The 15,848-nt window shown below is 44.3% G+C and overlaps 1 protein-coding gene across 1 annotated transcript in view; it reads left to right on the plus strand.

Moving 5' to 3' along the window:
* Positions 1–15,848, plus strand: part of LOC308323109 (teneurin-3) — a 223,061-nt gene that overhangs the window by 144,854 nt on the left and 62,359 nt on the right. Inside the window, 1 exon segment of the mRNA XM_080774726.1 lies at positions 7,659–7,778. Within this exon segment, the coding sequence (XP_080630852.1) occupies positions 7,659–7,778 (120 nt within the window).

Consider the following 15,848-nt stretch of genomic DNA (forward strand, 5'->3'; position numbering starts at 1 on the left):
TGCGTGTGTGTTTGCGTGTGCGTGCGTGCGACAATGTCTAGCTGTATTGCACTGCATGTCTGACAGCATGGATACAGTTTTGAATACAGTTAGAGGTCATCCTTCCCTCCTTGCTGAAGAGATAGCCATGACCCGCAAGAGAGAGGATGAGAGTTGTTTTCATTGTGTGGTCGGGTTTCACATCTCCACAGCAAAGTCTTCCCTTCCCTTCCCTTTCCGATGGCATAGAGAAAGAGAATAGAACATGTGTTGTGGTGAAGTCCCTGGGCACTATCGTATATACAACCCCCCCCCCCCCCCCCCCCCCCCACACACACACACACACACACACCTATTCTCTCTGCACTCTCTCTCCATCTTCTTCCAGAGCTTATACGTTGTGAGACAAAACGACAGATAAGGATGCGCTACAATTATACGATTCATTTCCGGGGGCAGCCGGGCAGGTGACGTGACTCTGTGTTTATTCTGAGGTTCAGCCCTTGTTGTCGGACGAGTCTGTGTTCTGGAGAGAGATTAATGGAGTCTGCAGGCGTCTGCAGAGGGAAGCGTGAACCTATTTCAGCTCTTAAGTGCCCTTGCTCAGCCAGACGCTAAATAAAGAAAGTGCGGGGGGGGGGGGTTCCGTTAGACGTATGGCGGGGAAGGTGGCTACGGTGGGGTGGTGGCTGTAATCAGAGGGACGACGGCCCGTTGATCATGCCCCATCTCATAGCCGTAATGACCCGTAGATAAACTGAGCAAAATGAGACATGTCTTCCTTTATTTATTTTTCCCCCCTCGCCTACAGAATGACAAATGTTGGAGCAACCACTCTGAATGCAGCCCCACGGATGGGGAAGCAAGCGATTGATTAACCCATTCTGACCTGAGATCAGATTCATACGAGGTTTCCACTGGACACACACTGGTCTGATTAACCCATTCTGACCTGAGATCAGATTCTAAAAATGTCAGTCGTTCTTCGATTTTTCAAAAACAGCAGACCTACAAGCTTGTAGCGCGCCACTCGGTGGCGCGCTATGAGCTTGTAGATCTGCTATTTTTCAATAGCTAAAGCATAACATGATGCTAACACCAACATGGGTTCCCGTTCAGAATGGGTTAAGTGTTGATGGAGAAATATTGCTCTGTCCTGCTTCCCCCCCCCCCCCACCACCACACACAACACACACACACACGCACACACCTCCCCCCCCCCCCCGTCAGACAGTCATCTAGGGTCTGTCAGTCAGGGAGCATGAGCGTGGGAGGCGGACCGTGTTACCTGCATGGCGACCTCCAGTCGTTGCTCATTTATCCCTCTGGTCACCATTCATTTAACCGCGACGTTAACACAAACTCTGCAGTAAGTGATGCCATGGTCCAGGATTTAGATATATATACAGTATCAGGGGATAGATCAGAGATGGTGGCCCATCATGGGAGATAATGAAGTGATGTCTCAGCAGCACCCATCGGCGATGTGGCCTTTAGATAAACATAACCTTACGCGTGCTGTGTAGGTTATGCTCGGTGATCACCAGCAGAAGACAAGATGTCTGGGGGAGGAAGTGTCTCATAGTTGGGGTTTTTTTACGGGTGTTTTTTTGTGGCTTTTGCCTTTTATTTTATATTTTTTATGGAGGGACAGACAGTAGGCTGACAGGAAATGGGGAGAGAGATGGGGGGGGGGGAAGACATGCAGTAAAGGCCGTCGGGACCGGGAGTCGAACCCGCGGCACACTGCCAGACTGGATTACCAGCCAAGGTGCCTGGACCGCTGAGCCATGGCCCAGGCCTTTTACGGGTGTTTTTGTATACTTTTGTACCTTTCAGTTTCCCGTGACTGCTTTGCCTCCAGCGTTGCATGTGTTGTTGTTGTTAGAGATGCCTATGGAGCACCTTGTCTTGACGCGTGTCAGCCACCCACCAACCTTCACAACTTCTCACATCAAGGAGACACGTGTAACTGAGCCGAGGCGGTCGGTTCAACTGAAACACTACCTTCTATCATATTTACAGTTACTCTGATATAGCTCTACAGCTGGCAGTTGCACAGATCTGCCGTGCTAGCGGGCATGAAATATTCATCACTTTTCACACAGGGAAAAGGTAGTAATCTGAGCTGTATAACGTGTTCTGAAGCGGGACTTTTATAAAGTGGCCGGCCCCTCTCTCATGAGGGCCTTCTTGCCGCAGTTTCTCCCGGTGATCAGTAGACCTTGAAAGACGGACGAGGCAGAACAGAAATGAGGCCACCATGTTTGATGTGACCACACGGCAACCGGAGAGACCGTGACGCCGCCGTCTCTGCCCTTCCCTCTCCTGCGGTTTTAAAAAATGTTTGTGTAAAAAAGAATACGCACTCGTGTGAAGTCACACGAAAAGCGGTGCCTTTGACGAGTTGACCTGACGCACCCTGCACTATCAAGCACATGACGTCACGGGGGAATACACATTTTTCATACGTTTTGCACACACTATCAACTTATCAAGTAGATGGCATTATTAGGGGGGGGGGGGGGGGGGGGGTAGGCATACACACAAAGCCACACGTTGGAGCGGTTGGCACTGCAACTCTTCTTTTGCTCCCAAAGTTGCATACTAGTCCCAACCTTTTGTTGCCACGGCTCAATGGCCGAGGACAAACAATGATTGAAATATCCAATTGGATATCCATTGGCACAATGTCCTGTCAATATAAAGTCCTTGCCAAAAAATGAGAATGCCTGGCAAGGCATACAGTAGTTCTGGCCTGGGTATTGGCTATTCAGGTTGATCAAGTTGCCTGGAATATACTGAGGACACAACAGGACATATTTCCTGCACTGTGTGTTCTGAATTAATGTTGTGCTCCCCACACTGCTTACCCTGTACTGTTAAGTGTCAGTCAGGCATCAAGAGGTGTTCTTTTAGTTGTCTGTTGAGAGAGTGACGTAGAATCCTCTGTTGTGATCTCGAACGTTCTCCTCTAGTCGGAGAGGTGGTGACGGGTCACTCGGTTGAATTAATTTCCCTCCTGCAGGGCTCCGGACTAACTTTTTCACAGGTAGCACTGCAGGGGCCACCCTTTTCAGTTGGTAGCGCCACCACAAATTAGGTAGCGCCATCTTTTTCTTTGTATAGCGTGGTATTAATACTGTACATGACCTTATCACCAAGGCTAGCAATGGTTTTCTTGGCTGTGTGTTTTTATAAGCTGCCTGGGCATGATGGGCGATTCAATAAACATTAAATTCTATAGGAAATTATTAATCAAAAAATTAATCAAATTATTATAATTAACCTATGTGCATACTGCATATTTTCCATTTTCCTTTTTTCCATCGTTATTATCATTTGGCAATATGAAACAGAAATGAGACACACCCCTGGTGTTCGGGTGCCCACAATGTTTACGTGCCCACTCTCCCTGCACCCTTTTGCGATGTGAAATGCCACCGAATCCTTGCCCACTTTAATTGCTTGCGTCTTTATATGGAATGTCGCCATGTTATGTGAATAACCTCGCGTCGCCAGGTTTCTACCTCGGAGGAAAACATGTGAAAGCTGATGTGCTTTTATTGTGAAAGGGAAAGGTTTCTGAACGTCTCAGCCTGCATATTTCCACGTGCTGAAAATAGCTGATCTACAAGCTCACGTGTGGTGGACGTGACGCGTTGTGAGCTTGTAAATCTGCTATTTTCAGCATGCAACACGTCGTACGACTAAGAATATACCAGGTTTCACGTTGGAGATGTATTTTGTGTAGCCTGCACACAGCGCTAAGCAAAATAACAAGCTATTGGAAGCAATTTTTTGGTGGCACTCTATGTTGAATCAAACAATACAACACGTTTACCTCAGTGTTTGGGGACATGTTCTGTGTCTGCTGTCTCCGTGGATTCGCCGCGAGCAAACCGAGCATCATCATCCAGTTGTAAAATGTATCCTCTGACACATTTCTATTCTTGAAAAAAATCAACTATTGACCAGTTCACGTCTGCATCTTTGTTTAGTTTTGTCAGAGTTTATCAGTGAGCACGCCGCCGCCGCTTGTATACGACATGCGCAGGCACGTCACTCAGTCTCACATGCATGGCAGGCACTCAGGCCAGAGGCAGATAGGCAGGCAGGCAGGCAGAGAGAGAGAGAGAGAGGGGAGAAAGGGGACTCGGCGATTGGGCCAAAAGAAAGTAATATTTTATTATCTATACTAACATAGCCGCCCTCCTCAGTGCTGAGGAGGGGAGTAAAACAAACTGATTTCTTTATTCTTTTTTGCCTTTTCCAAGTATAGGCTATCACCGGTGCGACCTCGTTAAATTTTAAGTGGCACCTTTTGCAAATGAAGTGTCATGTGCACACTGTAAGTCGCACACTGGAGCTCGGCAAGCAAGCACGAGCTCTGAGAACAAGATGACACCAATGCCGCGCCCAACACACACACACACACATGTTCTTAAGTTTAATGAGCAAACACAGAGAATTATTATACATTTGCACAAGCCACATTACGTGATCGGAAAGCTGTGAGTCGGCGTGACTGATACAGAAGACAGGATATGAATAGCAATGGATGCATGATGTAATTCTAACAAGCAGATGGCAGCTGTACTTCTACAGTGACAGTGCACTTGGGCCTGCTGTATCTTGATAATGGAGAGCACGTGGTGTCAGAAATACATATTTAGTTTGACTGCCAGGATTAATTAATCTATTTATCGCGCATTGCCACGGACTGGCAAAAACAAAGAACAGAGTCTCTGACAAGACAACCTTCAAAAAAGTATACTGACTGGACTGGGCGCACATCTCATCCCGAGTGGGCACATCCCGAGTTTTTCCCCTTTCAACGCTTTTCGATAACAGAAGGCTGACCGGTTGTTGCTCTCTTGCTCGGTGCATAAAAAACCCGACCGCGAGTATCACAGCGCCTGCTGTCCATAGCTGTCGGCCGTTGGAAAAACCTTGTTTTCACCAGAAACGATATTCATTGCGCCGATTTGGAAATGCAGGCCATCGAAAGCAGCACATAGAGTGCGAGTGGTTGCGCGCGCATCTTCTAAATCACACTTTGCGCTGGGACGCTAACGAGAGACGGCTATCGATGTGATCCGATCAAAGCATGGACTAAAGAATATAAAGCCTAGAAAATGTAGGCTACACACTGTTGGTGGGCTGCCAGACTAAACTTAATCTAGGCTTTCTACGCTTCTGGCGGACTCCGTGTTAATGCACTGCTTACATTTCTAATGAGTAATTCACTGTCTTGTCGCCATCTTGAGTAAGATAAACAATATAGCAGTGCGAGAGCATCTCCATAATGAAAATATCATGAGCTATGGGAATCACACTGTACACATGAGACAGGAAGTAAATTAAGTTTGGACTTTACGCCAATGCACCCCAATCCGACTGATATGACCATATATGGAGATCCCTGATGTCATCAGTATATGCCCATATTATGGAGATCTATGTATCTGTCAGCCCTTGTCCCTTTTATGTCGATATATGAAGAGCTCTTTATCTGTCAGTCCTTGTCCCTTTTTGCCCATAGACTGTATGGAGATCCCTGATGTCATCAGTATATGCCCATATACACTAGTATTGATGGCTGAGTGATTTGTTTGTGCCTGAAGCCATGACGAATCCGATACATCGAGGTTAGACAACACACATCATATTTGGGCGTAGCTACATTGGAAATACAGTACATTGAATATAGGAAGAATACAAAACAATCCCCCAATTTGTTTGGCAAATATTGATACATAATGTTCTCATTATTATGATCATGGGTGTATGCTCTAAAAGTGTGAAAAACATTTTTTTCATCAGGTCTCAATTTCCCCCCTCTCTCTCTCTCTCTCTCTCTCTCTCTCTCTCTCTGTTGGTGTTCTATCCTCCTCCATGGTACAACATGCTACTATAAAAAGGGGAGAACATTAGACAATTGGAAACACCTATCGATCAGACCTATACTCCTGTGAGTCACTCCCCCCACCCACAGCAGTCTTAACCCATTCTGACCTGAGATCAGATTCATACGAGGTTTCCACTGGACACACACTCTGGGTCTGATTAACCCATTCTGACCCGCGATCAGATTCTAAAAATGTCAGTCGTTCTTCGATTTTTTCAAAAATAGCAGACCTACAAGCTCGTAGCGCGCCACTCGGTGGCGCGCTATGAGCTTGTAGATCTGCTATTTTTCAATAGCTAAAGCATAACATGATGCTTAACACCAGAATGGGTTCCCGTTCAGAATGGGTTAATTGAATGAGAGTTCACAGAAATGCTAAGTAACAGCCCCTTATCGTCTTCCTTACTGCTGGCATGCCAAGGGGGACGGGATTTTTTTTACAGTGGGATAGGATTGTACGATATGCTTACACAGCTTACGAGTGATTAAGTATAATTATAAGATTATGGACAGACGCTGGCTGGGATGTGTCTCTCACCTAAAATGGCTGCTTTTTTGGAAACCACTGCCTATAGTTCTGGGAGCTGGCCACGCATAGGCTACCGTAGATAAGACACTATCTGTGTACAGACAAACGGGGCTTAAGAAGATGGATGTGGGGAGTAATTTGTGTCACTGCTGCGACCCACATGGCATGACGACGCTTTAATGCTTTGTAGGTAAACTGTTCTAAATCCAAGTCAGCATCTTGACTCTCGAGAGCCCTCATTTGGAAGACTTATAGGCTTTTAGAGGGGCTAGAGAAAGCGGGGGGGGGGAGAGGAGAGGAACACGGCAGGTGGCTGTCGCATGAATAAACAACCACTGACGCTAAGCGTGTCTGTGAACTTGTTTTTCGTAGTGTGTGTCCGCGTGTGTTTTACTGTATGTGAACTGTGCGTGTGTTGCTGTAACTGTCAGTAAATCAACATGCTTCATGGCAGGGAGAATGAGGGACCACGTCCACAGAAAGCAGGGGGGGGGGGGGCTTAGGTACCCTCACAAAAACATGCAGTAATCCTGGACTCTATACTGCCTCCCACTGGCCGGGGCGCCTGATGAAGGGGAAAGGAACTGGTTGGAATAAAGTGTTCCTCCCACACGTCCAACCGGGGAAACACCCCCCCCCCCCTGTCAGGTGAAAAGAAGCGGAGTGGCTTGGACTCCTCATGTCATGCATTGAGGGAAGAGGTTAGTCCGTTGCTCTCCCCAGGTTGGCAGAGGGAGTGTAGTGCCAAGGATTACATTACAGAAATAAATCAGATAGGACTCTTGATTTAACAACGTTAAACTCACTTTGCTAATCACTTCATGCATGCGCAGCATACCCTCTATTGATGCCCGCAATGTTCAAAACCTATCAACCTCTGCTGTGCTCGAACGTCTTGTCTTATCTGTGTCATTAGCAACAATTGGCTAGCCGAATCAACGTAAACATGGACTTCTCATGGTCGTGGTTGCGATGCAGCATTGGGTTGTACATTCCGGATTGGAATCAGGAGGATCAAATGACCGGCAGTCCTCTCCAACAGTTCAAACAGTTTGAAGCGCCCAGGGCACTGTACCAATAAGTGTGACGCGTGTCTTTAGTTATACGCCACAAATGCATAGCAGAAAAGGTTCTGGAAAACTTTTCTGGGGACACGTACAGCCCCATAAGAATTACCTGCTTCTTGGCAGTGATGCATCGCTTTGTTTGTTTACCGTCTTGTTTTTGTTCTGAACACAGCTTGGCATCCATCATTCGAGGTCAGGTCCTGACGGGAGACGGAACGCCTCTGATCGGAGTCAACGTGACCTTCCTGCACTACCCAGAGTATGGCCACACGGTCACACGGCAGGACGGCATGTAAGTACCCGTCCCCATGTGGGAGTTTTTTTTTTTTATAGCAGACGGCAGCAGAATGCCTACTTCTCAAAGTATACCCAGGGTGGGCAGCATCTGGGTGGCACAGGCGAAATGTTTCTGCCCACCAACTTGGAAGACCGTGGGCTTCAGTTCCTCCGTGGTGCCTCTGGTTTGGCCCGGGCGCTCTAACAAACACAATGGGCTCTATGTGCTGTACGCCATTTTGGAAACAACTTGGGCCCCTTCCCTATACTTCCTTCACGTTTTGAGAACTACCTCACACCAAATAAACCTTAATTAGTATTTAGTATCACCGGTAACACCTGTGAAGGGAGTAAGGAAGCGGCCCGGAAGTAGGAAGAGTTATTCTGTGTGTCCACACAGCTTATTATTTATATAGCCCATTGACCATGTTCATGGGTCAGAAGCTGCATGTTGCTGCACAAGTGACTCCTGTATTAGAGGAGACATGTGGTTGTCTAATCCTCGGTTCCCAAACTTTTCAGCCCAAGACCCAAAAGATAGAAGCGCTGTCTACTCTCCCCAGGACCCAAACTTACAAAAATACATTATGAATCACTTGAGCCCTATTTCAGAAATAGTGAAAATAACAGATCTACAAGCTCAGTGAGATATTTTGTACTTAATCAAGTACGGTACATGATGTACAGTATAGAGCATCGCAGTCCCGCCACCGATGAGCGTCCAGGGAAAGAGAATTTCCAATTTATTTCTCGCATTTTCACGTTTCAGAAAGTATTTATTTAAAGAAGAAAAGCCTCGGACGAAGCCAACTCGTATGGTGACAACTCATGACAATAATTTTTTGGGCTGAACAAATAATTAGAAAGAAGCAAAATAGGGCAGGGTACAACACTTGTTTTGTAGTTTTTCTTCTTTCTAATTATTTGTTTGGCCCAAAAAATGTATTGCCATGAGTTGTCACCATCCGAGTTGGCTTTGTCCGAGGTTTTCAGGTCTTTAAATAAATACTTTCTGAAACGTCTATGGGGAAAATTAATGGGAAATTCTCTTCCGGGCCGCTCGTCATCGATATAGCCTTCCTGCTGTATGTTCCTATGTGTTAACGTGAATGGTTCATATGTGCTGTTAGTATGTATTGTTGCTTCTGTCTTGTGACGTATCCCCTTTCATATCTCAATACAAGCAAGTAGGCAAAAAAGATAAATATAATATAATATAATATACACACACCCTTGGAGATTTGGTGCACATTACTGCAGCAATTTTACAAGATGTCAATGCTTTCAGTCCAAGGTCAACTCAATTATGTTCAGATATAAATCACATAAATTGGTTATTTAAAGGGAACATTTTTTAAATCCTATTTCCCAGTGGAAATGGCAGGGCCTTTTGCTGAACCAGGAAGTTTAAGGTCACATGGTCCCATCCCATCCCCAATGATGTGACATAATCGAAACGACCATGTACTGTCTGTAGGCTACTAAATGATCATGATAACATGAATGGTCTGGAAGAAAGAACTACAAAACTATTGTCCTCTGAGTCTGCAGATGACATAGATGAATGGGCAGTTCTTTGGATATATACAGATAGACAGTATATTTCCGGTGCGATTTGAGAAACCTGTGTTCCAATGGATCCAATGCAGTTATTTAGTTACAACTTAAGCTCTAAATGGCTTGTTAATACTTTTCTTTACTTAAATATTTATAAAACAGACTTAACCACTTTCAACCTGGCATGTCATTATAGGCAAAGATGTCGGTCCCTGCACAATTTACGGTACACTAATAAGACATAATAAGGCGTAATTAGAAATAATGTGTTGTTTGTTATTAGAAATAATATTAATTACATTAGACAAACACATTTATACCCTAATTACGGTATACAAAAATAATTCCTAAATTATGCTCTTATAAGAAATCACATAAGACCAAAGCCATGTTCTTTTAACTTCTTTATTATTATTTCCATTTATTATCTAATGTACTCTACATTGAACACGACACTATTAGATGAAGTTATTTAGTCAATGTTATTTCTACTTACTTGCATTACATTTCATTTCATCTAATTACAACGGATCTGTACCGTAAATTAAACACAACCTTTCCAGATCTTAAACTTCAAATGGAGTTTACAGACTGGCTGTGTGTGTATCTTTCTATGTTACGTTGCTCCTTGATCACTTTAGTCTGACAGATAGAAGTAGTCTAATATACACACAGACTAGAGACTGACATTTTGTCAGGGTCACGGGAAATTCCCGCATGGATTCCGGTGTGATGGGATTAATATTTGTATTAGTCCCGTGATCGGGACTATATCGGGAAAGTCAACAGGAGCGGGAATGACATCGATCTATCGATCATAATGATGATTTTCAACTGGTCGCGCTGCCAACCAAAGGAACAGAAGCGCCCATTTTTGTTGTAGTCATCTTTCAGTGAGCCAACACCCTTTTGACTTGCTGACGCGAGTCACAAGAACTACATACCCAGGAGGAGGATGGAAACTTCCTCCATGCAGTCCAGTAGGGCTGGACCATAGAGTATAAAGAAGGATTGTTATTATCCTGTTATGTGTTGGGCCTTTGAGGATTTGTGTTGTTTAAAATAGATTAAGGCATTATATTAACCACACATTAACTATTCCTTTTGCCATATAACACATGGCTGAGCTACACAGAGCGTACTGTATGTGTGTGTGTAATACGTGCAATCCGTGTTTAATTTACGGTACAGGTCCGTTGTAATTAGATGTTAATGTAATGAGATCATAATGTAGGGATAATTATGTATAATTGGGTGTAACTTCTAACAAACACATTATTTCTCATTACGCCTTATTAGGTCTAATTTGGTGTACAGTAAAATATTTATTTATTTTCCTAAACGGCAAAAAACTGCAGAATAGCTCAATGCATTCCATCGCAACATGTTGTGAGCTTGTAGACTGGCTATCTTCACTATTGAACAACAAGAAATTAGGGCATTCATTTACCACAAAACCTTATAAACATAGAGAGAGAGAGATACAAGGTTTCTGCCCGGCAGCGGTGATATGCTGTATAATGGGTTTTCTCTCAAAGTGAAAGTGCATTGCAGCATGTCAGCGGAGCAGTGCACCTTATCGGCACTGAAGGAAATTATGTTTACGTATGTAGAATGCACTATAGAATGTGTACAGTCCCTTTTTGCAGTCAGCAGTGATAACGCAGATGAAAGCTTCATTTGCTATCACGAACAGTTAAGAGAGCGCTTTCATCATCGAACTCCGCACAAGCGTCTGCACATCCATCTTTAGATTTTGTTCATTGCGTCAGCTGTGTGCGTGAGTCTGTGGACACGAGACGCTACATTCAGTTCCTTCTTCAGTCCACAGCCCTCCATTTCATATAATTTGTGTTTTTAAAAGTGGTGTAAAGTAACATTTACTCAAGTTCTGTACTTGAGTACAGTACTAAATACTTGCCATCAATATAGTGGTTGCAATTGCAAAGGTATTAATTGATTCCCAGAGTCCCGTGGTGGGAGTTCTGCTCTGGTTTTGGTGAATATTAAGTATATCCGGTCATTTTGTGAGGGTCACTGGGGGTCACGCATTAAAAATAAATGAATCCACAAAACTAGCGTCATTAATGCATTGTTGACCTATTTCTACCATAAAGAAATAGCAAAAAAACAAGTGTTTTTTCTAACACGTTTTAGTGGTAGATCTTGGCTTACAATTGGGAATATAATGGGCTCTTGGGCTTGAAAAGGTTGGTTACCACTGATATAGAGCAACTTTTGTTGCCCCTCTGTAACATAATGTAACATTTTCATAGCGCTTTTCCAAGTGCTCAAAGCGCTTTACAATGGTTCATTCATTCATACATTTGGAGGTGAAGCGGTGAACAGTTGACACCAGCGTCCTCACTTCCCACACCAATGGTGGAAAGCTCACACCGACCGACTCATTGCAGGCAATGTTGGGTTCAGTGTCGTGCCCAAGGACACTTCGACATGTGGTCAGGAGGAGCCAGGATTCGAACCGCCGACCCAAGGATCATTGGACGACCTGCTCTACCTCCTGAGCCACAGCCGCCCTAATAAATAACATGGAACTATAGGTTTTGTGCTGCTGCTGGCGTAGTGATACTGGATACCAAACTGGATACTTCACAATACCCACAGGAAACGCGCCCAGGGTGCCAGCCCAGTTCCGGCGAGCCGCCCCGTGTCCGAAACGGTCGAGAAATGACAGAGTTACTGTGCGGGGGAATTACCATTTAGCAGACACCTCTCTCTCTCTCTCCCCCTGCCTCTCTCTCTCTCTCTCTGTAATTAGCAGGCAAAAGTGCAACACTATCTCTCTCTCTCTGTGTTTCTAGCACAACAGCTCCACTCTTGCCCCTACTGGTACTCTAAACATCGGGACATAGTCACATAGGTTAGGACATAGGGGCATTGCTGTTCCTTGGAGTGGTTGCACCACTCAAAAAATGTCAGTATGTTTTTCACTACTGGTTTTTTGAATGTTGTGGATTATACTGTAGGTGCATGGATTTGTACGGTTCTGGTCTGGACGCTTCGCTCTGGATTGTTCTCCAACACACCTGCTGGCTCAGGGTTACAACAAAGTCTGTGCATACTCTGATCTGTTTTTACCGTTCTGACCCTGACACTTTCTGGGCTCATTGTGGTCTTGCGTGTTGGCACTGTTGGGGCTAAGGGCGACCGGAAGATTATTTTAAATAAATCATGGGTTGCTTGCAAGCTAGTTCATATAGCTTGGTCACATACACGCACGTAACACAGTGCGTGGGTTGATTTGATCAATTCAAATCAAAATCAAATCACATACACACATAACCCAGCATGTGGCTTCTGTAACTGTGATGGGTCAAGCCGTTAACCAATTTGCAGTGGTGAAAAAAGTGCACTACTCAACTACGCACTTGAGATACTCCTGGTAAACTTTTACTCAACTTCACTCAAATGTGTACTTGAGTTAAAGTACATGCTTTACTTGCTCTATCATTTTCCACAAGTTTATTTAAAAGATATGTTGCATTGCTCATTGTGAGCTTGTAGATTACTTTTTATTTGCTCCATATTTGAAATACGGCTTAAATGGTTTATTCATAATGCACTTTTTTTCATTAGTATCCAAAAATACAAATAGGCCTACTCAAGTAAAGTATACATAAACTCTATAAATATTCATTATGTCAAACTGTGATCATGTCACTACGGTCAAATTTCTCATAATAAGACTGTCAGATTGCATGTTTTTCCAATGTCATAATATTGTGCGACTGGTTGAGCAACAATTTGGCATCCTACAACAGCACGTGTATACCGAGCCCAATTGACGCTGAACAAATGCAACCAGGGAACTGTAAAGACGGTTTTCTCTGGAACGGAAAAAAAACAAGCAGTACCGCAGCACTCCAAAATCTCAGACGCTGGCAGAACTTAACCCATTCTGAACGGGAACCCATTTTGGTGTTAGCATCATGTCATGCTTTAGCTATTGAAAAATAGCAGATCTACAAGCTCATAGCGCGCCACCGAGTGGCGCGCTACGAGCTTGTAGGTCTGCAATTTTTTGAAAAATCGAAGAACGACTGACATTTTTTAGAATCTGATCTCGGGTCAGAATGGGTTAATCAGACCAGTGTGTGTCCCAGTGGAAACCTCGTATGAATCTGATCTCAGGTCAGAATGGGTTAATTGGGGCCTAAATACTCCACGGACACGGCTCGCTGGTCAGACATCCTTCACCCTGTCATGCTGATCGACCCAAGACAGCAAACTATTTCACGACAAATGATTTCGCTCCATAACACGGAAATTTCATCTGGTGTCAGCCAAAAATCTGTGGACACCTGAACGCAGGGGTGGCAGTGTCTTACGCTGCGTTATTTGTGCTGTGTGCTGTGAGCACACCTGCTGCTAATGCTTCCTTTCCAAGCTGGTTCTTCTATATACATGCTGGGGTGCCCACTCTTTTTTTGAGACGAGAGCTACTTTCAAAATGACCAGCTCAACAAAGATCTACTCACTAGAAAACATTATAATACCATTGCTGAAAAAAATGTCTTTGGAATAGCTATAGCGCAACGCTGGCATTACATTTAAGACAAATGCACCTGGAATGTGAAAAGGGGAGAAATGGAATAGGTATAGTTATTTTTTTTGTATTTCATTTGTAATCTACCGACATTTGTGCACAGCAATCAATCAAGTCAACTTAATTCAAGTGGCAGATGCCAAAAAATGTTTTTATATTTAAATGAAATGTTTTTTAGGGGCATGTCATGTGATCTATTCTACAGTACTGGTAGGTCACGATCTGCCTTTTGGGCACCCCTGTATCTACACGCTGGGCCTCTGTAACCCTTTTCCTTGTCAGTGGGGTAAAGTACCGGAAGTCAAACTCACTGTTAGGCTGCATGAAGCCTATATTTGGTAAGCGCCTTAACCGCTATAGGCACGAGGGGCGGCCACCGGTGCCCCAGCTTTAGATTATTATAACAAAACAATAGCTACTTTAGCTATTTGTTATATTGTAGTATTGGTACTTTTACACTTACACTAAGTAAACAGTACTTATTCCACCATCGTATGTTGCACGTCCTTGTTTCCCTTTTTTGTTGAGATGCTCGTTATACAGTACAGAATGTACGTTGGTTATTTGTACACATAGGCTACTTATTTAAATAGACATACAGTTGGCTTCATCAAAAATGTTTTTTTTTTTTTTAGATAGCATGCTGTTCAGACACCTGCTGTATAGGTGTGTTTTGCGAGTACAAAATGATCTTTTCTTTGCCGTTTGCACTCTACTTACCGTGCATAACCATTTCATCCACCTGTCGTTTGTTGACTAGGGGTTCTCTTTGCCATTCACTCCGATCTCACACTTTGTAAAATCGCCACCGGGACAAGAGCATCTGCTAAATGCCAAAATTGTAATTGTAAATGTTTCCCTATCTCTCTCGCTCATGTCGATAAACACAAACAAACACGTCTCATCAGAATAAACATGAGCCGTCTGTGGTAGGTGGTCCGGTCGTTAGACAGGACCTCTCTGTCCCCGTCGCTGGGTGTATTTATGATGATCCCGTTCTGCTCTGCGCCCGCCGGGGACGGAGAAATGTAAAAGAAATGAGAGGGGCTCCGAGAGAGAAGTCATGGCTTTTATCCAGTAAAAAAAAAAGGCCGTCTCTGTCAAGCCCCGGCAGCAGCTCTGCGCCACCCTATAACAATTCCTCATGCAAATGTCACAGCGGGTTGAGGCCATTTTGAACGAGGCTGTTTAAAATGCATTGAATCAGGGAGGGCTGAATCAATCAGCCCGCAGTGTGTGTAAAACATAGGATTACTGTCTGACCTTCTCCCGCTATTACCGGCGCACAAAGGCCGGATACATAACGCAACGCAACGCAACGCAAACACCCGCTAGGCAAATAAATGCACGTCCCACGTGTGTGTGTGTGTGTGTAGAGGGGCGGGAGGTGAATTCACCTCGTCTGGTCACTTTTTCAGCTTGGTGTCCCAATTTAGTAAAAACCCCAACATACAAACATGCTACAATATGGTCAGGAGAATCTAAAATACCAGATGTAAAATCGAGACGCGTGAGTGTATAGAGCTACTGTGTGTGGTATCTGTACTATACAGAGCTTGGAAAGTTAGATTTTTACAGAGTGCCGTTTAGTGACATTTGGAGGAGGACCTTTATTCATATTCAGAGATATGTTCGTGTGTTTTACACACGTTGACAGCAGATGAATAATACATACTGTACAGGGGGCTTATGTTATGAACGGCAAGGAATGATTCAGCTGTTGTGCTCTTTCTCTCTCTCTGTCTCTCTCTCTGTCTCTCTCTCTCTCTCTCTCTCTCTCACACACACACACACACATAGATCAGGGGTGGGGTCCTGCGGATATAGCCCGGGGATTAGGTGATTCTCTTCTGATATTCAACCCTGTGAGTCCTCTGACTGGAAACATGATAAATGGAGGAGAGGAGGGATAATCACACTTGGTTAGCCACCGGAGCAGCTCAGGGTGCTGAGATCTCTCTC

Source organism: Protomyctophum bolini (genome assembly GCF_963924005.1).
Source record: "Protomyctophum bolini genome assembly, chromosome: 10".
NCBI lineage: Eukaryota > Metazoa > Chordata > Actinopteri > Myctophiformes > Myctophidae > Protomyctophum > Protomyctophum bolini.